This window comes from Hylobates moloch, unplaced genomic scaffold (genome assembly GCF_009828535.3).
Source record: "Hylobates moloch isolate HMO894 unplaced genomic scaffold, HMol_V3 SCAFFOLD_5, whole genome shotgun sequence".
NCBI lineage: Eukaryota > Metazoa > Chordata > Mammalia > Primates > Hylobatidae > Hylobates > Hylobates moloch.
Genome location: NW_026652280.1, coordinates 53,317,553 through 53,340,687, shown reverse-complemented (window position 1 = coordinate 53,340,687; position 23,135 = coordinate 53,317,553). Strand labels below are relative to the sequence as shown.

The window sequence follows — 23,135 nt, the reverse complement described above, 5'->3', positions numbered from 1 at the left end:
TACAAATGTCTGAGGATCTTGTTAAAAATGCAGATTCTGACTCTATAGACCTGGAGTGGAGCCCAATAGTCTTTTCTGTTAAGCTCCTGGCTGATACCAAGGATGCACTAGCATCACCTGCAAACTTACTAGATCTCATTAGCTAAGTATTTAGGATAAATCTACATGCAGCATGTACTTCGGCCTGTGTGATCTTGCCCACCCCTTTGACACACACACCTCTTTGTTTATCTCTTGCCATTCCTCCTCTCCCTCCCTCAGCTGCAGCCACACTGGCCTCCCTGCTGTTCCCTGCTCCCTGAGGCATGCTCCTGCCCCAGGGCCTTGGCACTGTCTACTCCGCTTGGATCACTCTACCTCACCCCATACTGGCATGACTTTCTTTCACTTGTTGCACAAACACCACCTTATTAGACAGGATTTTTCTGACCACCATACTTAAGATAGACCTCGCATCCCCCAATAGCTAATAACACCTGGAATGTGTTTGTGAAATACATGTATGTATGTATTTACTGACTATCCCTCCCATTTGAACTGTAAGTTCCATGTCATTTTATTCACTGGTATATGGCCAGTGCCTGGAAGAGCTCCTAGCACATAGTAGACACTTAATAGATACTCATCGAATAAATAGTAGAAAACCATTCATTTAGATTAAAACTTACAAAATTCAAAATCAGGCTGGGTGTAGTGGCTCCTGCCTGTAATCCTGGCACTTTGGAGGCCAAGGTGGGTGGATCACCTGAGGTCAGGAGTTTGAGTACAGCCTGGCCAATATGGTGAAACCCCATCTCTGCTAAAAATACAAAAATTAGCCAAGAGTGGTGGTGGGTGCCTGTAATCCCAGCTACTTGGGAGGCTGAGGCATAAGAATTGCTTGAACCCAGGAGGCGGAGGTTGCAAGTGAACCTCTACACTCCAGCCTGGGCAACAGAGAAAGACTCCGTCTCAAAAAAAAAAAAAAAATTCAAAATCAGATGCCAGCTGCTTTATGCCTCTCACTTAAAAAATACATGAAACTACTGGCTAAGAAGATTTATTTTTTAACCTATTGTAGCACTTATATTTATTTATAATGGGGAAAACAATAGGAAAAGAGGTTTTGAAAAGTTCCCCAAATAGGTGATTCCATCCTGAGCAGCTGCTCTCTGGAGCAGTAGTCGTTTATCTCTGTCCATCTTCTCTCCCCACTAAGTGCATGCCTCCACCCCATGGAAGATTCAATGGACATGGACATAAGCCCCCTGAGGCCCCAGGACTATCTTTTCATTTGTGAACTAAAGGCTGACGAAGATGATCACTTTAAGATGGATAATGATGAAAATGAACACTAGTTACCTTTAAGAATGTTCAGTTTAGGGGCTGGTGCAAAGGTTGAATTGCACATTTTTGAACCTGAGGCAATGAATTACGAAGGCAATCCCATTAAAGTAACACCGGCAACTTTGAAGTGTATATACAGCCAACGGCTTCCCTTGGGAGCTTTGAAATAACACCCCTCCATGGTCTTACGGTTGAAGTATGGACTTCGAAATAACTCACCCATGGTCTTTCAGCTGAAGTGTGGTTCAGGGCCAGTGTATATTAGTGGACAGCACTTACTATCTGTGGAGGAAGATGCAGAGTCAGAAGATGAAGAAGAGGAGGATGTGAAACTCTTAAGTATATCTGGAAAGCAATCTGCCCCTGGAGGTGGTAGCAAGGTTCCACAAAAAAAAAGTAAAATTTGCTGCTGCTGAAGAGGAAGAAGAAGGAGGAGGAGGAGGAGAAGGAGGAAGAAGAAGGAGGTGGAGGAGGAGAAGGAGGAAGAAGAAGAGAGAAGGAGGAAGAAGAAGAGGAAAGAAGGAAGAAGAAAGAAGAAGAAGGAGAAGAAGAAGAGAAGGAGGAGGAGGAGGAAGAGGAGGAGGTGGAAGAGGAAGAGGAAGAAGAAGAGGATTTTGATGATGAGGAAACTGAAGAAAAAGTGCCAGTGAATAAATATATATCAGATACTTCTGCCAAGAACGGCCTCCCAAAGTGTTGGGATTACAAGCATGAGCCATCATGCCCAGCCTAGTTTTTAAAGATGGAACTCCAGCCTTTACTTGGTTTTAAGCATGTATGGAATATTATGATAGGACATAGTAGTAGTGGGCGTCAGACATAGAAATGGTGAGGAGACAAAAATATACATGTGAAATAAACTCAGTATTTTAATAAAGTAGCACATTTTCTATTGAAAAAAGTTCCCCAAATAACATTTATTTGGTGAAGTACAATCCTTTCTTTGAAATACATAAAACACGTGAGCAATCATGCATATGAGGTTGGCCTGGCTGCACTAGGAATTCAGGGACAATTCAAGGCCATCTAATTCAGGCATGGTACTTGCATTTTGCTGCATCATGTTTTCTCTAAGCCTATTTCAGCTGAGATCTTTTGGTTGAAAGAAACAAAGGTTAACTCAAGTGACCTCAAGGACACAAGGAAATAAAGGTTCTTGTGAAGGAATACAAAACTGGAAACTGTGGCATCATGTTGCCTGCTAGGAACTGGCAACCCTAGCAACCCTAGAAATGTCAGTGTCAAGAGCTTTTGGATCTTAACTGTAATATTAAAGCAATAACAGGATTAGTTCCTTTCTACACATCTGTTCTGTTTTTCTCTCCTTACCATATCTGACTTTGTCAGCCTCATTTTATTTCTTTAACTTTTTGCCTATGCCAACTCATAGCTTCTTCTTTTTATAACTTTCTAACATATACATATGCATTATGGTCTCTTTAGCTTCTATTAAATTTTGATCATGTAGCTTCAGCATTTTTTTTTTTGAGACAGAATCTCACTGTGTTGCCCATTCTGGAGTGCAGTGGCACCATCTTGGCTCACTGCAACCTCTGCCTCCCAGGTTCAAGCGATTCTCCTGCCTCAGGCTCCTGAGTAGCCAGGATTCCAGGCGCCTGCCACCACATCAGCTGGTTGTTTTGTATTTTTAGTAGAGACAGGATTTCAACTTGTTGGACAGGCTGGTCTGGAACTCTTGACCTCAGGTGATCCGCCCACCTTGGCCTCCCAAATTACTGAGATTACAGGTGTGAGCCACTAAGCCCAGCCAACCTTTCACAGTTAACTCTCCTCCTCTTTCCAAAGTCTCCAGTTCCAATTCTACAAAGAGTAAATGTGCTTAGATCGGCTGCTATTTTTTGTATCAGGGTTACTGTGGTCAGTCAAAGGATTGGCTGTCCTTGGGACTGCATCCTATTGTTTGTCCAGACAGCAGTGACAGCAGTACAGGGTCAAGTGGTCCCAGCTGGGGATGTCCTTTGTGTCATTAAAACAGTTCTCTTGCAAGAGACTGTGGATGGGGCAGGTATCATGACTTACTTGTGTAACACACACATGCTTCTCTCATTTAAAAATTTTTTTTTTTTGAGACAAGTTCTTACTATGTCACCCATATTGGAATGCAGTGGCACGATCACACATCACTGCAGCCTCAACCTCCTGGGCTCAAGCAATCCTCCCACTTCAGCCTCTCAAATAGCTAGGACTACAGCTAATTTTGTTTATTTTCTGTAGAGACAAGTTTTCACTATGTTGCCCAGGCTCGTCTCAAGCTCCTGGACTCAAGTGATCCTCCTGCCTTGGCCTCCCAAAGTGCTGGGATTACAGGAGTGAGCCACCATGCCTGACCCTGAAAAGACTTTTTTTCTCTTCCTTTTTATGAAGCAGACTGTGGAAATGTCTCATGACTCACCACAATAATCCTCCTCCAAGGTGCCTATTCTCAGGCTCAGTTAGAGGCCTGACCTCTTTATTGTAACCTGTATCACATTGTCTAGTAATCCTGTCATATTTGTATCTCCTGTTTGATTGTGAGCATCTCACACTCAGATCTGTAATCTTATAGTCGGGGCCTCAGTGAATGATTACTAAAAAAGCAAGCTTTAACTTGATTAAGTATTAGGCAGGGAGTATTATTCACTCCCTGAAGAAAAAGAAGGGAGTGGGGACGGATTATTCTTTTTGACAGGAAAGGTGTGCAGCTCATTAAAAAGGTTGTCCTGGCCAGGCCCAGTGGCTCATGCCTGTAATCCCAGCACTTTGGGAGGCTGAGGCGGGTGGATCACCTGAGGTCAGGAGTTCGAGACCAGCCCAGCCAACATGAAGAAACCCTGTCTCTACTAAAAATATAAAAATACAAAAATTAGCTGGGCATGGTGGGGAGTGCCTATAATCCCAGCTACTCGGGAGGCTGAGGGAAGAGAATCGCTTGAACCTGGGGATCGGAGGTTGCAGTTAGCCGAGAATGTGCCATTGCACTCCAGCTTGGGTGACAAGAGTGAAACTACTCTGTCTCAAAAAAAAAAAAAAAAAAAGGTTATCCTTATTAAGAACTGGATTTTTGGCCAGGTGCAGTGGCTCACGCTTGTAATCTCAGCACTTTGGGAGGCCAAGGCAGGCAGATCACTTGAGGTCAGGAGTTCGAAACCAGCCTGGCCAACATGGCGAAACCCCATCTCTACTAAAATACGAAGATTAGCTGGGCGAGGTGGCACACACCTGTAATCCCAGCTACCTGGGAGGCTGAGGTAGACGAATCACTTGAACCCAGGAGACGGAGGTTGCAGTGCACTGAGATCATGCCACTGCACTCCAGCCTGGGTAATAGAGTGAGACTCTGTCTCAAAAAACAAACAAAACAAACTGGCTTTGGTGGGAAAATGTATGCTATTTGGCAAAGGAGCAGCCTCAGCAGTTTCCCAAAGCTTATCTTCCTAAAATTCCTTGTGCAATGTCATTTGATCAAAAGTTCCTGGTTGGTGAAATTTGTGAAACATTGTCTTAAAGAAAGTAAAGCAGGATGGGTGTGGTAGCTCACGCCTCTAGTTCCAGCTACTCTAAAGGCTAAAGTGGGAAGGTGGCTTGAGCCCAAGAGTTCCAGGCTGCACTAAGCCACCCAGCCTGGTCCATAGAGTGAGACTTTGTCTCAAAAAACAAAACAGACAAAGTAAAGCAGTTTTCTTTACTGTAGAGGTTATCAAAATGTGGTCTGTCTACCTCCAGGTATCTGAGTCCATCTCATGAAGTACATGAGGGTCTTAATTATTTTCATACAATACTAAGATGTTTGCTTTTTTCACTATGTGGAAAAAACACTATGTGGCATTACATTTCTACCGATGGTATAAAGGCAATAGTGGTTTATATTGCTGGAGCATTAGAATGTCAAGGCAGTGACATTGTGATGGTTAGTTTCATCATTATTAGTTTTTTTTTTGTTTTTTTTTTTTGAGACAGGGTCTTGCTCTGTCCCCAGGCTGGAGTGGAGTGCAGTGGCGCGATCTCGGCTTACTGCAAGCTCCGCCTCCTGGGTTCACGCCATTCTCTGGCTTCAGCCTTCGGAGTAGTTGGGACTACAGCGCCTGCCACCACACCCGGCTAATTTTTTTTTGTATTTTTAGTAGAGATGGGGTTTCACTGTGGTCTCAATCTCCTGACCTCGTGATCCGCCTGCCTTGGCCTCCCAAAGTGCTGGAATTACAGGCGTGAGCCACTGTGCCTGGCCTATTATTATTTTTTGAGACAGAGTCTTGCTTTGTTGTCCAGGCTGCAGTGCAGCAGTGCAATCACGACTCATTGTAGCCTTGACATCCTAGGCTCAAGCCATCCTCCTGCCTCAGCACCTCCACCCACCCACTGCCCCCACCCACATCCACCTTCAACAACAGCTGTGACTACAGGTGCAGGCCACCAAACCCAGCTAATTTTTAAAAATTTTTTGTAGAGATGGGGTTTCATTATATTGCCCAGACTGGTCTTGAACTCCTGGGCTCAAGTGATCCTCCCAAATAGGCCTCCCAAAGTGCTGGGATTATAGGCTTGAGCCACCATGCCCAGCAATGGTTAATTTTAGATGTCAATTTGGCTGGGTGAAGGGAAGCCAAAATAGCTGATACATCATTTTTTATGGGTGTGTCTGTGAGCTGTTTCTGGAAAGAGATTAGCATTTGAATCAGTGGATTGAGTAAAGAAGATCTGCTCTCACCAATGTGGGTGGACACCAATGGGCTGCAAATCAGATAGAACAAAAAGGCAGAGGAAAGGCGAATTCACTCTCATCTGGAACTGGGACACTCTTCTGCTCCTGCCTTGGACATCTGAATTCCCAGTTATCGGGTCTTTGGACTCCGGGACTTGTACCAGCAGCATCCCCAGTTTCTCAGGCCTTCAGCATTAGATGGAGAGTTAACCCATTCTGAGGCCAGCTTGCAGGTGGCTATCATGGGACTTCTCATAGTGAGCCAATTCCCCTAATAAATCCCTTCCTATCTATCTATGATCTATCTATCTATCTATCTATCTATCTATCTATCTATCTATCTAGCTAGCTATTTATATCCTATTGGTTCTTTCTCTCTGCAGAACCCTAATACAGACACCAAACTTTACAGTAGTACTGCATATTGTACATATATAGTAGTAATTGTATTACTTACTGCCAACTACTCACAGTTTAAAAAGAGGCAGTTTTACTTTAAAATGTTCTTGATGAAGAAGTAAAAAATCATGTCTTTTAAATATTCTGTGCAATACAGTGGGGAGCACACATAAAATAGTTCTCTTTACCACAATAAGATGATTGATATAAGGAAAGGCCCTTGTGTGATTGTGTGAATTGCCAGTTGAACTAACCACTTTTTCATGAACCACTGTTTCTTACTTGAAAGAACAACCAAGTAACTATTTTTACTCAGACTTGGTAATGTGGCAAACATTTACTCAAAAATGAAAATAATAAAACCGACACTGTTAAGAAAACAACTGATGGCATTTATTGCCAATGACAAGGTTCAAGATCTTAAGCAAAATTAGAATTTTGGGAGACTTCTGTATACTACTGTGAGACTGACAGCTTCCCAATACATAAAGCTGATGAGATTGATGGTGTTATTGAGAAAAATAAATTTTTGGTATTGTATAATGAAATATGTCAACCTGTGTAAGATCTGAATAACTCAGTGAATCAATATTTTCCAAAGACAGGCACAATTCAATAAAACCATGCATGAGTAAAAGATCCAGTCAGAGGTCTAATGTAATCAATGGACTCCAATGTGACAAAGTATGAAAAGTTAATAGATAGGATTTCAATTTCTACACTGGAATTCACCTTGAAGAAACTACCACTTGTCAAGCCTTGGTGTAACATAAGGAAGAATATCATCCACAACGATCTGAAAAGGCTATTTAAATACTCTTCCTTTTTCCAACTACCTATCTGTGTGAGGCCACATTATCTTCAAATACCTGAACTAAAATAATATATTGCAACAGAGTGAATGCAGAATCAAGATACACAATCCAGCTGTCTTCTACTAAGCCAGACATTAAAGATATTTGCAACAATGTAAAACAATGTCACTCTTTCACTGTTTTTTGAAAATTATAGTTATTTTTAATTAAAAATATTTATAAGGCTGGTTGTGGTGGCTCACGCCTGTAATCTCAACACTTTGAGAGGCAGAAGCGAGGGGATTGCTTTAGTTCAGTAGTTCGAGACCAGCCTGGGCAACATGGTGAAACCCCATCTCTACAAAAAATACGAAAAAAAAGAAAAAAAATTAGTCAGGCGTGGTGGCACACACCTGTAGTCCCAGCTACTTGGGAGGCTGAGGAAGGAGAATCACTTCGGCCCAGGAGTTAGAGGCTGCAGTAAGCTGTGATTGCACCACTGCATTCCAGCCTAGGTGAAGACCCTGTCTCAAAACAAAAACAAAAACAAAAACAAAAAACAGATGAAAAAAAAGTAAGGCTGGGCACTGTGGCTCACGCCTGTAATCCCAGCACTTTGGGAGGAAAAGGTGGGTGGGTCACAAAGTCAGGAGTTCAAGACCAGTCTGGCCAGCATAGAGAAACCCCATCTCCACTAAAACCACAAAAAATTAGCCAGGTGTGGTGGTATGTGCCTGTAATCCCAGCTACTCGGGAGGCTGAGGCAGGAGAATCGGGTGAACCCAGGAGGTGGAGGTTGCAGTGAACCAAGATCACGCCATTGCACTCCAGCCTGGGTGACACTGCGAGACTCCGTCTGAAAAACAAACAAACAAACAAACAAAAAACCTTAAAAATATTTTTTTACGCCGGGCGCGGTGGCTCACGCTTGTAATCCCAGCACTTTGGGAGGCCGAGGCGGGCGGATCACGAGGTCAGGAGGTCGAAACCACGGTGAAACCCCGTCTCTACTAAAAAATACAAAAAATTAGCCGGGCGCGGTGGCGGGCGCCTGTAGTCCCAGCTACTCGGAGGCTGAGGCAGGAGAATGGCGTGAACCCGGGAGGCGGAGCTTGCAGTGAGCCGAGATTGCGCCACTGCACTCCAGCCTGGGCGACAGAGCGAGACTCTGTCTCAAAAAAAAAAAAAAAAAAAAAAAAAAAAATATTTTTTTACGAAATGTTATAAAATATTGGTAATGTGTGTGCTACTTTTCAATTTCTTGTCTCTCAGCTATAAAGCCACCTTCCTTTGCTCTCCTTTGTGATAGTGGAGCCTAGACCCTGTCCTGAGAACATTTCTTTGCCCACTGGTGAAATGTGAAGCTGCGTCAGCAGAAGTCACTGAAGTGTCTCCTGACTGGAGCCTAGCTATAGAACATGTAATGAGGCTTGTATTGTTATTTTAAAATGAACTAATTAAAAATTTATACTTTTCTCAGTTTTAATTTCTAACATAGTAAATAGTGATAGATACAGTCCATATAAAGAAAATATTTAACGCTTTTAAAAGTGTAAAAATAGGCCTGGTGTGGTGGCTCATGCTTGTAATCCCAGCACTTTGGGAGGCCAAGACAGGCAGATTAGGTCAGGAGTTCCAGACCAGCTGGGCCAACATGGTGAAACCCCATCTCTACTAAAAATACAAAAAAAATATAGCCGGGTGTGGTGGCTCATGCCTGTAATACCAGCTACTTGGGAGGCTGAAGCAGGAGAATTGCTTGAACCTGGGAGGCGGAGGTTGCAGTGAGCCGAGATCGTGCCACTGCACCCAGCCTGGGTGACAGAGCGAGACTCCACCTCAAAATAAATAAATACGTATAAAAATAAATAAATAAAAGTGTAAAATTTTCACGAGATGAAAAGGTTTGAGGGGCAGGTCCAGTAGCTCATGCCTGTAATCCCAGCACTTTGGGAGGCCAAGGCGGGAGCCTCACTTAAGCCAAGGAGTTCAAGACCAGCCTGGGCAACATGGCGAGACCTTGTCTCTATTAAAAGTAATAATAAAAAATAAAAATGTTGAGAACGGCTGCTTTACTGCAAGTCTTCTGTGAGTCTTTGATACACTAAAGCACATTGCAAATCTGAATTTAAACCTAAGTCTAATATATATAAAGCTGTAGGAGGCAGGGAAGTTGACAACTTTTAAGTCTTGAAAACTTGAAATCTTTCTTTTTCCTCATTCAGAAGTTCCTCTTTAAAAAATAGAAGAAAGAGATCACACCTTATCAACTAACAATGTAATTAAAATGTAGTATATTTGCTGGAATTAGTTGACAGTAAAGGGAAGATATAATGGAACACTTGTTGATACTTAGAAGATGAAGTGTCTCTGCAGAGCAGTACCTGGGAAAAAATAAAAGAGAGGTGATGGTAGGTGAGAGGTTTTAGCCCAGTTACAACAAAATCTCACAGTAGTGTGTCAGAAACTGAAAGTTCAACAGTAAATTAACCCAGGCCCTTTCGTTAAGGAACTTCAAGTGTCCTGGGAAGACTGGGAAGTAATGAATATACCAGGAGGAAAAGAGAAGCACAATGAAGGACATTTGTTGGGAAGAGGGTCAAGGAAGACTTCCTTGGGAAAAGCTCTTCAGCTATCTCCTTGCCTGGCAGGAGGAGCATGGTGTCAAGAGATCAGTGTGGGAAGACAGGGGTAGCTAGAGGGATGCCAAGCAGAGGTCACATCTCAGGACGGAACTTCTATTCTATATTAGGATTTTACTCTTGAGGCATTGGGAGGGTGTGGTAGGGTGTCTGAGGGGCCATAGAAAGGTTTTTTTTCTTTGTAGAGACGGGGTCTTGCTATGTTGCCCAGGCTGGTCTCCAACTCCTGGGCTCAAGTAATCCTTCCGCCTCGGCCTCCCAAAGTGCTAGAATTACAGGCATGCACCATGATGCCTGACCAGAAAGTTTTTACCTATGGAAGAACAATTAAATGTTTCTTTTAGAGAGGCAAACAAACAATTAAACCACTTGAGAAACTAATGTATCAAGAACAAGACTAGGAAGCATGATATTGTATTATTTAACATTTTTCTGGAGCTATAACTAATCAGTGCAATAATACTACAAAAACACATAATCTACAAATTTATTCATTCAAGGTTGGGCGTGGTGGCTCATGCCTGTAATCTCAGCACTTTGGGAGGCAGAGGTGGGTAGATCATCTGAGGTCAGGAGTTCGAGACCAGCCTGACCAGCATGGTGAAACCCCATCTCTACTGAAAATACAAAATTAGCCAGGCGTGTTGGCACATGCCTGTAATCCCAGCTACTCCAGAGGCTGAGGCAGGAGAATCACTTGATTCCAGGAGGTGGAGGCTGCAGTGAGCTGAGATGGCGCCATTGCACTCCAGCCTGGGGAACAAGGGCAAAACTTCATCTCAAAAAAAAAAAAAAAAAAAAAAAAAAAAATTCAGTCAGTCAGCAAATATTTATTAAGCACTTACTATGGGACAGGCACTGTAAGAATATGGCAATGAAAAACAGTAAGAAGATCCCTAGCTTCAGAAAGAATCATTCTGGAAGAGAAAAAGTTGAAATCCCACTAGTCTGTCAGCATTTCATCTAGTAAAACACTTTCATCTTGGCTTCCTGACTTCACTCGTTTTGCTTGTTTTCACCCGCCTCTGCAGCCTCTCCTACTTTACTAGTTCCCTTTATTGACTTCTTTTTTTATGTTACTGCTAAATGCTGAGGTTTGATGTGGGTTCTTTTCTCTTCCCCGTACCTTCTCTTTGTTAGTGATAACATTCAGTCCCATCACTTCAAGTAACATCTATACTGTGCCAGGAAGTGCAGGCACTGGGGTAATGTAAAACCTAGACTGCATTTCACTTTCAAGTTCAGTTTGATCTTTCCCATCAGAGCTGTTTCACCTCTAGTCTTCCCCATCACTATGAATAAAATCATGAAATCACCCTCCACCCAAGTTCTTAAGCTGGAAATGTTGGAGACATTCATAACCATTCACTCCCTCAGCTACTTTATTTAATCTACCGCTAAGATCCATAGGTTTTACCTCTACGGATTGTGCTTTTTGCACTGTGGTTTTGCATTGTTGAAATTCGCCATCTGAGTCAGGTGCGGTGGCTCACACCTGTAATCCTAGCACTTTGGGAAGCTGAGGCTGGCATATCACTTGAGGCCAGGGGTTTGAGACCAGCCTGGAAAACACGGCAAAATCCCATCTCTACTAAAAATACAAAAATTAGCCAGGCGTGGTGATGCACGCCTGTAATCTCAGCTACTCGGGAGGCTGTGGCAGAAGAATCACTTGAAGCTGGGAGGTGGAGGTTGCAGTGAGCCGAGCTCATGCCACTGCACTCCAGCCTGGATGACAGAGCAAGACTCCATCTCAAAAAAAAAAAAAAATTTTTTTTTTTTTGAGTCAGATTCTCACCCTATTGCCCAGGCTGGAGTGCAGTGGTGTGATCTTGGCTCACTGAAGCCTCAATCTCCCTGACTCAAACAATCCTCCTGCCTCAGCTTCCTCAGTAGCTGGGACTACAGGCACATGCCACCACACCTGACTAACTTTTTAAAATTTTTTGTAGAGATGGGGTTTTACCATGTTGCCCAGGCTGGTCTCAAACTCCTGAGCTCAAATGATCCGCCCACCTTGGCCTCGTAAAATGCTGAGAATGCAGGCATGAGCCACCGCACTCCGCTGAAAACCATTTCTTCTAGTAGAATGGTAACTGACAATGTAAAAGAAATGAGTTAGAAAAATCACTATTTTGCAGCCATCATAGTGATAATTAATTCAGCCAAGAGTCATGAATGGATGCTAAAATTAAAAGGTAAAATCTTAGTGAAGAACGGGATATTTACATAATTGCAAATATGTTTCACATGTTTATTATTAATTACAGAGAGGAAAAATAATAACTTTACATAAAAATCCTGGCAGATATCATCATAAACAAATGGCCACATTTAGTGTAAACAATGGTAAGACAGACCTACATCTTATGTCTCCTAATATAATACAAAAGTCAAAACATCGTTTATGTAGTATCCTGTCAAATTGTGTAACCTCAGCTGGGCACGGTGGCTCATGCCAATAATCCCAGCACCTTAGGAGGCTGAGGCAGGAGGATCACTTGAGCCCAGGAGTTTGGGAACAGCCTGCGCAACATAGCAAAACCCCATCTCAAAAAAAAAAAAAAAAAAAATTAGCTGGACATGGTGGTGCACAAGCATGGTCCCAGCTACTTGGGTGGCTGAGGTAGGAGGATTGCTCGAACCTGGGAGGTCAAGGCTGCAGTAAGCCATTATTGTGCCACTCTACTCCAGCCTGAAAGACAGAGCGAGTGAGATCCTGTCTCTTAAAAAAAAGGCCAGGTGGGTGGCTTATGCCTGTAAATCCCAGCTCTTTGGGAGACTGAGGTGGGCAGATAACCTGAGGTCAGGAGTTCGAGATCAGCCTGTCCAACATGGTGAAACCCCGTCTTTACCAAAAATATAAAAAATTAGCTGGGTGTTGTGGTGCACTCCTGTAATCCCACCTACTCGGAAGGCTGAGGCAGGAGAATCACTTGAACACAGGAGGCGGAGGTTGCAGTGAGCTGAGATTGTGCCACTGCACTTCAGCCTGGGTGACAGAGTGAAACTCCATCAAAAAAAAAAAATATATATATATACAAAATATAAAATAAAAAAGATGTATATATTTAAGTATTTAGGGGTAAGGGAAGGGGCATGTCATAACTTATTTAAAAGTAGTTCAGGATAAAAGGTGTGTATAAAATTGGTTCTTATTATTTAATGTAGTTATGTTCTGTAAAGGCACAACCAACACTGAATTAGCAAGCACTGAACTGCTGCTCCTAGAGGAAATATAGTTAAGCTCCTTCGAGCCTCTAGTCATGACATTTTTGGCCACTGACCAATACATGACCTTATTTCATGTGTGTTTCTGTTTAAAGACACCTAATTCAATGTAGATTGTTGATTCATTAACATTGAACTAACAGTCAACAGCACTACAACTCATGCTTGAAGAAGCTTCTCTAACGTGCGTTATTTCTCTGTAAGTGCAGCTTCCTTGCACTTAGGAACAGTAAACAGCTCTTCAACACTTTGCCTGGGGGCTGTTTTATACAGCAAAATCACCAACAGAAAGCACAAAAATATGAAAAACATGGCACTAACTAGACTACAAAAAAAGACACTTGTTTACAGTATAAGAGTGAAAATAAGAGGCAGAGTGTCACCTTTTTCAGTCTCAGCTGGAAATATGCGGATCAGGCAACTCAAATTTGTGTTGCCCTGTGCATATCTACAAAAGACAGCAAAAGTCCTTTGATCGATGATTGATTTGGGGGTTATGAATACATTTTGGCAAGTAGACAAATTCACAAATACAGAATCTGCAAATAGTGAGGACTGAAAGTGTGTGTGTTTGTGTGTGTATACACATACACACAAACACATATATACACATGGAAAGAGAGAGCAAGAGCAAATGGTAAAACAAATCAAAATGTTAAACATTAGTGAACCTGGGTGAAGGATATATGAGAGTTGTAAGTAGCATTTATTTTTTGTGAGACAAAAATATGAAGAACATGGCACTAAATAGACTGCAAAAAAGGACACTTATTTGCAGGGTCTCACTTTGTCATCCAGGCTGGAGTGCAGCAGTACGATTAGGGCTCACTGCAGCCTCGACCTCCTGGGCTCAAGTGATCCTTTCCACTCAGCCTCCCAAGTAGCTGGAGCTACAGGCGCATGCCACCACATCCGGCTAGTTTTTAAAATGTTTTGCTATGTTGCCCAGGCTGGTCTTAAACTCCTGGGTTCAAGTAATCTTCTCACCTTAGCCACTCAAAGTGCTGGGATTACAGGTACGAGCCATTGCGCCCAACTGCAAGTGGGACTTCTCGCAACTGTTTAAATTTGAAATTATTTGAAATGAAAAGTTTAAAAATTCAATAAATTCATATTACTCCTCAGCTTAAAATATTTAAATTGCTTTTATGTGCACATCACACATCCTTTAAGACCCTGAAGAGTCAGGCCCCTATCTGTCTCTCCAACATAATTCAGGTCACTGTCCCTCCAGCTTCCTCTGGCCAGTCTCAGAGGCTTTCTTTTAATTCCTGGAACACTTCCTAGCTCCCTATCTAAATTAGATTCTGTTTATTATTCTCTTTCAAAGCACAGCATTTATCACAATTTATAATTATACATGCAAACAATTATGTGTGCTTGTTTAATAAATGTTATGTATAAAATAATAATTATGAAGACATTTTAGAAATGGGGAATTATTGAGGTGACCTGATTTAAATGTTTAGGCATGGAAAATTATTTAGGTAAAGTTAAGTTCTACATTACATACAAAATTATTCATACACTGCCCACAGTAGCAAACATAAAATGGACAAGAATTAGAAATAGTATGCAAATGCCTGATGTGGTGGTTCACGCCTATAACCCTAGCACTTTGAGAGGCCTCAAACAGGAGGATTGCTTGAGGCCAGGAGTTCGAGACCAGCTTGGGCAACAAAGCAAGAGCCCTGCTGTCTGTACAAAAATAATAAAAATAAATGAAGTAATCAGGAATAATGATGGAATTATAAACAGATGAAAATTATTAAGTTTTTAAGGCTGCTTTTAGTAAGAAAGAAAATAATACCACTTCAAAGACTGATTACAATTTTATATGCTAAACAAATATTTTGAATAAAAATCTCTGGCCAGCCGTGGTGGTTTGGCCCTGTAATCCCAACACTCTGGGAGACAGGAGGATTGTTTGAGGCCAGAAGTTCGAGACCACCTGGATAACATGAAATACTGTGTCTACAAAACAAACTAAAAAATTAGGTGGATGTGGTAGTGTGAACTCTGTAGTCCCAGCTACTTGGGAGGCTGAGGTGGGTGATTGCTTGAACCCAGGATTTTGAGGCTGCAGTTAGCTATCATGACACTACTGTTCTCCAGCCTATGAGACACAGAAAGACTCTGTCTCTAAAAAATAAAATAAAATAAAATAAAAAATAGAGTAGAGTATAGAATGAAGAAGGAGCAAGGCTGGAGGTGTGGAGGGAACCCAGTTAGAATAATTCAAGAGAGCATTCTTAGGTATGAATTAAGAGAGTGACAGTGGGAATGAGAGAGATTGATGGATTCTAGGGATATTACAGAATTGATTATGAGATTGACAGGATCTAATGACTGATTGAAACAAGTGAAGAGGCTGGGCACAGTGGCTCACGCTTGTAATCCCAGCACTTTGGGAGGCCGAGGCGGGTGGATCACGAGGTCAGGAGATTGAGACCACGGTGAAACCTCGTCTCTACTAAAAATACAAAAAATTAGCCGGGCGTGGTGGCGGGCGCCTGTAGTCCCAGCTACTCGGAGAGGCTGAGGCAGGAGAATGGCGTGAACCCAAGAGTCGGAGCTTGCAGTGAGCCGAGATTGCGCCACTGCACTCCAGCCTGGGTGACAGAGTAAGACCCCTCGCCTCAAAAAAAAAAAAAAAAAAAAAAGAAAGAAAGAAAGAAACAAGTGAAGAATGGGAAAAACTCAAGGTCAATTTTTGTGTGTGTGTGTGTGTGTGTGTGATAGTTTCCCTCTGTCGCCCAGGCTGGAGTGCAGCAGCTCGATCTCGGCTCACTGCAACCTCTGCCTCCTGGGTTCAAGCAATTCTCCCCTGCCTCAGCCTCCCTAGTAGCTGAGATTGCAGGTGCCTGCCACCACGTCTGGCTAAATTTTGTATATTTAGTAGAGAAGAGGTTTCGCCACGTTGGCCAGGCTGGTCTTCAACTCCTGACCTCCGGTGATCTGCCCTCCTGGGCCTCCCAAAGTGCTGGAATTACAGGCGTGAGCCACCACACCTAGCCTCAAGGTCAATTCTTAATTTTTCATTTTGTGTCACTGGAGGGAGGTTGATCTGGTTCACTGATATAGGGACCATCGGAGAAAAAGCAGGTTTGAAGATGAGATACAGCCGGCTTTCTGTATCCTTGGGTTGCGTATCTGCAGATTCAACCAAGCGCAGGTTGAAATCTGCATATATGGAGAGGCAACTGCTGACCATAATAAGTTTAGCTTTAACTTATGGGACACCCAGGTGAATACGCTAGGCAGTTGTTTGTATAGGTCTTGAGGCCAGGAGAGATATCTGGGGTCAAAGATACAGGAAGTCAAAAACATACAGATAGAAATGAAGTCATGGAGGTAAATGTCATCACCCAATAAAAATATAGACAGAAAAGAAAGCTGAAATATTTAAGCCCCTATTACTATATGAAGAATTGTAGGAGGCACCACGGGTACAGAGACGGGACAAAATTTCTGTCTCTGAGGTGCTAAAGCTTGGGAGTGGGAAAGGAAAGGGTCACACAAGTGCTTTTTGTCAGGTATCTACTAAGTATTCGGTTCTCTCTTCTCGTCCTCAAATTAACATGACACAGCCCACTAAGCTGTGATAGGCAAGAAAAACCTGAATAACAATATAATGAGTGCTATGATAATGTGCTATGGGAGGGGGAAGAGAGGCTTAGATTATTGACTTTTGAAGCCAGATAGGAACTGGCCAGGTAGAACATGGGGAAGGTCTTTGAAGAAAAGTAAAATAATGTATTCAAAGTCATGAAGTCAAGAGAGACCTTGGAATATTTGCAAAATTCCTGTAGTTCTGTATGCTGCCATTACAAGGTGCCCATGGCTACATGGCAGAGTAGAATTGATTGGACAATTTAATAGGTGCCAGATCATAATTAATGTGGTACATCATGCTTCTTGAGATTTTATCCTGTGGGTAACGGGTGGATGTTAAGAAGTGGTAAGTAGGAGAGCTGTATAATTAAATTTGCATTTTAGGAAGATTGTCCTAGAAACAGTGGGAGACATAGATTGGACTGGAGAAAGGGAGAATGATTAGAAAGGAATTTACACAAGTTCCCACCACCACAAATATCCATCTACCAGTGTCTACAGCCAAGAATTCTGCCTTCCCTTCTCTTGCCATAGATGAATGGTCTATTGCTCTTATCAAAGCTCAACCCCTCCACTTGTGCACTAGATTAAAAAAAAATTTTTTTTAGAGATGGGGGTCTTACTATGTTGCACCAGCTACAGTGCAGTTGCTAATCACAGGCAGGATTATAGTGCACTACAACCTCAAAGTCCTCAAGTGATCCTCCTGCCTCAGCTTCCGAAGGAGCTGGGACTACAGGCGCACACTTGTGCACTATATTTTATCCCTTTTTTTGCCTTCAAGGACATGGCTCCAACAATTCAAATATTTCTCTTTATTCCTCTATCAGCAGTTTTCCCTCCCTACTGGAACACTGCCATCAGCATACAAACATGAAGTTATTGCAAAGAAGATCTCTTTCTTGATTTCATCCCTTCCCCCATGGACCCATTTTTTTCTCCCTTACTTTGCATTATAACTTTACATTTCCATCCACTAGTTCATGAACGTACTCTAAATAGGCTTTCATGCCCATATTCCACAGGACTACTCTTGTCAAAGTTACCAGTGATGCCCACATTGTGTTGCTCTACTAAACAGGCACTCCCCAGTCCTCATTTTACTTGACCTACCTGCTGCATTTGAAACAGTTGATCCCCCTCTTCTCTAAAGCTAATTTTTTTTTTTTTTTTTTTTTTTGAGACAGAGTCTTACTCTGTTACAGGCTGGAATGCAGTGGCATGATCTCGGCTCACTGCAACCTCTGCCTCCTGGGTTCAAGAGATTCTTGTGCCTCAGCCTCCCAGGTAGCTGGGACTACAGGCACGTGCCACCACACCAAGCCAATTTTTGTATTTTTTGTAAACATGGAGTTTCGCCATGTTGGCCAGGCTTGTCTCAAACTCCTGGCCTCAAGTGACCCACCCACCTCAGCCTCCCAAAGTGTTGGTATTACAGGCATGAGCCACTGCGCCCAGCCTAACTGATGTATTCTTTTTTGCCAAGCTCATAGTAAGCACTCAATACATATTACATAGATGAATGACTGAAGGTAGGTAGGGAGGAGAGGCTTTTGAAAATAATATAATTCAAGAAAATGGTGTTATAATACAAAGCATAAAATTCTGTGTTTGTAGGATCTTTTACAAAAGAAATACTATTTTTGGGATTTTTGGCTTCTTGAACAGTCTTATTACTTTTTCCACACTTAATGTGAAGTGAAAAGAAATGATTACTCTCACTGAGGAAATAGCCTGTCTTCTTAGGTTAAGACAGTATTTGTAATAAGCTTCTGCTTGGCATAGCTTCAGCAAGCTACCATATTTGTCCAGGTTCATGAGATCCATTAAAGGTACTTGGATGCTATGTTGAGGAGACTGGAGAGTATTTAGCTGTGCTTACAGATTTCAATTGTCACTAAGAATATATATTTTAAGAAAAAGCTTGCTTTAATTTTGGATTATGCAAATAAGACACATTCACTGGAGGAAAATTAGAAAATGCAGAGAGACAAAAATTATCACTTAGAATGTCTCTAAATAGAAATATCTTCCATTAATAGTTTTGTGTGTAATCTAATTTTTTATGAGTATCTGTTTATTGGTTAATAATTGTTTTTTTCTTTTGAGATGGAGTCTTGCTCTGTCACCTAGGCTGGAGTGCAGTGGTACGATCTCAGCTCACTGCAACCTCCATCTTTCAGGTTCAAGCAATTCTCCTACCTCAGCCTCCCGAGTAGCTGGGATTACAGGTGTGCACTACCACGCCCAGCTAATTTTTGTATTTTTAATAGAGACGGGGTTTCGCCATGTTGGTCAGGCTGGTCTTGAACTCCTGGCCTCAAGCAATCCTCCTGCTTGAGGCCTCTCAAAGTGCTAGGATTATAGGCAGGAACCACCACATCAGGTATTTGCATATTATAAACAATTATAGGAAAAATGGGTGGCTCACTCCTGTAATCCCAGCACTTTGGGAGGCTGAGGCAGGAGGATCACTTGAGTCCAAGAGTTTGAAATCAGCCTTGGCAACATATTGCCGAAATTACTTTTGCACCAACCTAATAGTTAGACCGTTGTCTTTGCAAAACAAACAAACAAACAAACAAAATTAGCTAGGCATGGTGGTACAGCCTGTGGTCCCCAGCTACTTGGGAGGCTAAGGTGAAAGGATTTCTTGAGCCCAGGAGGTTGAAGCTGCAAGTGAGCCATGATGGCCTCACTGAACTACTCTGGGTGACAGAGACAGGGATACCCTGTTCTCCCTTGCACAACCTCACTGCCACCCCGCCCCACCCTGCCGAAACACACACACACACACACACACACACACACACACACACACCAGAGAGAGAGAGAGAGAGAGAGAGAAAGAGAGAAATGCATAAGGTTAACTTTATGAAAAAATATAGTTCCCCAACCAAGTCTCTTTGTAATTTGATGGTGGAGGTTAATTACCTATCTAAACAAAGTATGTGAGTTGAGGGTGGGGGTCTAGTGGAAATTTAGAAAGGGAGAGTTCTATAAACAAAGTTTGATCCTTCCGTACCCAAGTATCTATTGAAACATACTATATGGAGGGAAAAAAAAACCAAGCATAATTTGGCCAGTTAGTGAAGAACATATCTAAGATTCAAATACACTACACCATTTTGCTTCACTGAAAATGTTGCATAGCTTCATTCAATTCATTACCTTAGCAAATATTTATTAAATGCCTTTTATGCTCAAGGCATTTTGCCAAGGGCACTGTGGGATACATGATTAATCAGACGTTTTTGGAGTAACGAAAGAGATGTACTTTGGCATCACACTGACGAGTTTGAATTCCAGCTTCTTGGAAACATTACTCTTTTAACTGCAGTTTTTAAGTTTGTAAAATGAAGGAGTTAGAAAAAGGAAATGCATCTCTTGGTGACCAGCACACAGGAGGTGCTCAATAAATTGAGTTTTTCTCTCCCCAACTCCACTTTGAGGCATTTGCTAGAAGGTAAGTGATCAGGGAATTCACCATAGAAAGGGAGGGAGTGTGATTGATTTAGGTCATGAGATGGATTTAGACTCGTCAGGAAGTGAGAGACAGTAAAGGTAGTAAGTGTGTGGACTTTACTAGATCTTGTGAGTAGATCTTATCTAAACATGCCGGCACACGTTTCCAGAGAGGCGGAAAAGCAGGAGCTGTAACCATCAGGTTGCCTGCTATTTTAGTCCACTTGGGCTTCTATAATGAAATATCATAAACTGGGTAGCTTATAAAAAGAGAAATTTATGTCCCATAATTGCAGAGGTCGGGAAGTTCAAGATCAAGGCAGATGTGGTATCTGATGAGAGTCTACTTCCTAGACAGCAGTCTTTTTACTATAACCTCACATGCTGGAAGGGGTGAGGGATCTTTCTGAGTTTTTTTTTTTTTAAATTATTTATTTAATGTATTTAACTGATAAATAATAATTGTATGTATTTATGAGGTATCATGTTATGTTTTCATGTGTCGTGAAATAATTAAATCAAGTTAACATATTCATCACTTTAACATGATTTGTCCTGAATGGAATCCCATTCATGAGGGCTCCACCCTTATGATCTAATCACCTTTCAAAGGCCCCACCTTCTAATACTATCAACTTCAGCTTTAGCATTTTAACACTTAGTTGGGGGTATAATCCTAGCACTTTGGGAGGCCCAGGCAGGAGCTCAGGAATTGGAGACCAGCCTGGACAATATAACGAGATTCCGTTTTTGCAAGGCATAGTGCCACTCTCCTGTAGTTCCAGCTACTCGGGAGTCTGAGGTAGCTGGGTAGGAGGATCACTTGAGCCCTGGAGGTGGAGGCTGCAATGAGCCAATGGTGCCACTGCACTCCAGCCTGGGTGACAGAGTTAGATCCTGTTTCCAAAACAAAACAAAACACCACAACATTCAGATCATAGCATCTGCCTGCTTGTAAAGTCGTCTTTCAGTGCAGTGTTGGTTCCTAAAAACATGCAATATTATGACTTTAGCTTGAAATTTTTTTTTTTTTTTTTTTTTGAGACAGAGTCTTTCTCTGTCCCCCAGGCTGGAGTGCAGTGGCGCAATCTCGGCTCACTGCAAGCTCCGCCTCCCGGGTTCACGCCATTCTCCTGCCTCAGCCTCCCGAGTAGTTGGGACTACAGGCGCCCGCCAACACGCCCGGCTAATTTTTTGTATTTTTAGTAGAGACGGGGTTTCGCCGTGTTAGCCAGGATGGTCTCGATCTCCTGACCTCGTGATCCGCCCGCCTTGGCCTCCCAAAGTGCTGGGATTACAGGCTTGAGCCACCGCGCCCGGCCAAGAGCCAAGTTTTTTCATATCGATTCACTCAACACCTTTTATTTATCCAGATGATATCTAGGATCGCACTTAATATCTAAGTGCTAGAATCTAATTATATAGATATCAAAAGGCATTAAGTTTTGAAGAAGACAGACATACAATTTTAATGTTTAGAGGTGATAGAGACACCTATAGCAGCACCAAAGAAGAAATGATTTTCCATTTAAGATTTTAGGCAGTTTAACTCTAAAATATGAAAATAGGCACACCTTACAGACTATAAAACTATACACCATTTTAATTTTTACAATGTCAATTCTAACTGCTAATTTTAGCAACGCTTCAGTGTGAAGACAGCAGAGAAAAACAGTGAAAATGCGTGATTGAATTCTTATTGAGTCACTCTTCTCGGAAATCAGTCCTCCCCATTTTCTCCTTAAAAAATAGAATCCTGGAGATAGTCTAGTCCTGGCTTTTCGAGGAACACACTACGGGGGACACAAGGAGAGGAACACGGATGCTGCAGTTTTCCAAGTGTAGCTTGCCCCTCCCACGTGATAGGTTTCTGGCATCGCCCCTCCTTGCTGGCGATTCTGGGGAAGATTTTAACGCTCCCTGGAGCCGTCCCCAGTGACGTCACGGACGCGGCTCCGCTCCTTGGCCAATCACGCGGCCGGATCCCGGGGAAACCCGGGGCGGCGGCGGCGGCCTGGGCGCGTGCGCGAGGTCTCCGCGTGGCTATATAAACATGGCTGGCGTGGCCGCGCGGTGGGGCCGTGCCAAGCGCGCGTAGGGGGCTATGGGCGCTACGGGTTCGCAGTTTTGAAATTTCTGGCGGGGGAGCAGCTGTGCAGTTAGGCTCGAGGTGTGAGCGACGACCTTCCGGGAGCCGCACGTCCAGGCTCCCCCGCAGCGGGACCCGAGCCTGAGGCGCCGGGCTGAGGCAGCGCACGTGTGAGCGCCGCTGAGGAAGCTGCGAGAGGTCGGGCGGGTGTCGCTCCGGGGGCAGTCCAGGCTCGCGCGGAGGGGAGAAAGGTCCGGGACGTGCGTGTCCTGCGGTGCAGCCGGCGCCCGTCACTGACTTAGCTGCTGCGGCCCCCGCGCCTCTCCCCAGCGATGCTGTGGAGCCCGAACCGCACCAGAGTCGGCTGCCGCGCGCCAAGCCTCCCCTCCCCTCTGCTCCCGGAACCGCAGCGCCGCAGCTGCCGCTGAGCCCCTGGGGGATGCCCGCCGGCCTCACCGAACCCGCCGGCGCCGCTCCCCCGGCTGCTGTGAGCGCCTCGGGGACCGTGACCATGGCCCCAGCCGGGGCGCTGCCGGTGCGGGTGGAGAGCACTCCGGTGGCCCTGGGCGCCGTGACTAAGGCTCCTGTCAGCGTCTGCGTGGAGCCCATGGCGTCCCAGCCCCTGCGGTCCCCCGTAGGGACCCTGGTGACCAAAGTGGCTCCGGTCAGCGCCCCTCCTAAACTCAGCAGCGGCCCTAGGCTGCCTGCTCCTCAGATAGTCGCCGTGAAAGCCCCCAACACCACGACAATCCAGTTTCCTGCTAATTTGCAGCTTCCTCCAGGTATGTTGATCACCCTTTCCAGCCTCGCCTGTCGGTCCAGCTGGCGGCGACGGGAAAAGTCGCAGCCCCAGATTGCTCCTAAAAAAAACTCTG

At 43.5% G+C, this 23,135-nt stretch overlaps 1 protein-coding gene and 1 pseudogene across 4 annotated transcripts in view; both read left to right on the top strand.

Annotated features, from left to right (window-relative positions):
- The first annotated feature begins 1,214 nt into the window (after positions 1-1,214).
- On the top strand, positions 1,215-22,334 carry LOC116467801 (nucleophosmin-like; annotated as a pseudogene).
- The window catches only part of TAF4B (TATA-box binding protein associated factor 4b), a 167,856-nt gene continuing 166,931 nt past the window's right edge, over positions 22,211-23,135 (top strand). For 3 of the 4 annotated variants that reach the window (XM_058438534.1, XM_058438535.1, XM_058438536.1), the window contains exon 1: positions 22,239-23,042. In XM_058438534.1, the coding sequence (XP_058294517.1) occupies positions 22,700-23,042 (343 nt within the window). In that variant the 5' untranslated portion in view covers positions 22,239-22,699. Of the gene's footprint in view, positions 23,043-23,135 lie in introns of all 4 variants that reach the window. The other variant, XM_032152604.1, reaches the window with a different exon arrangement.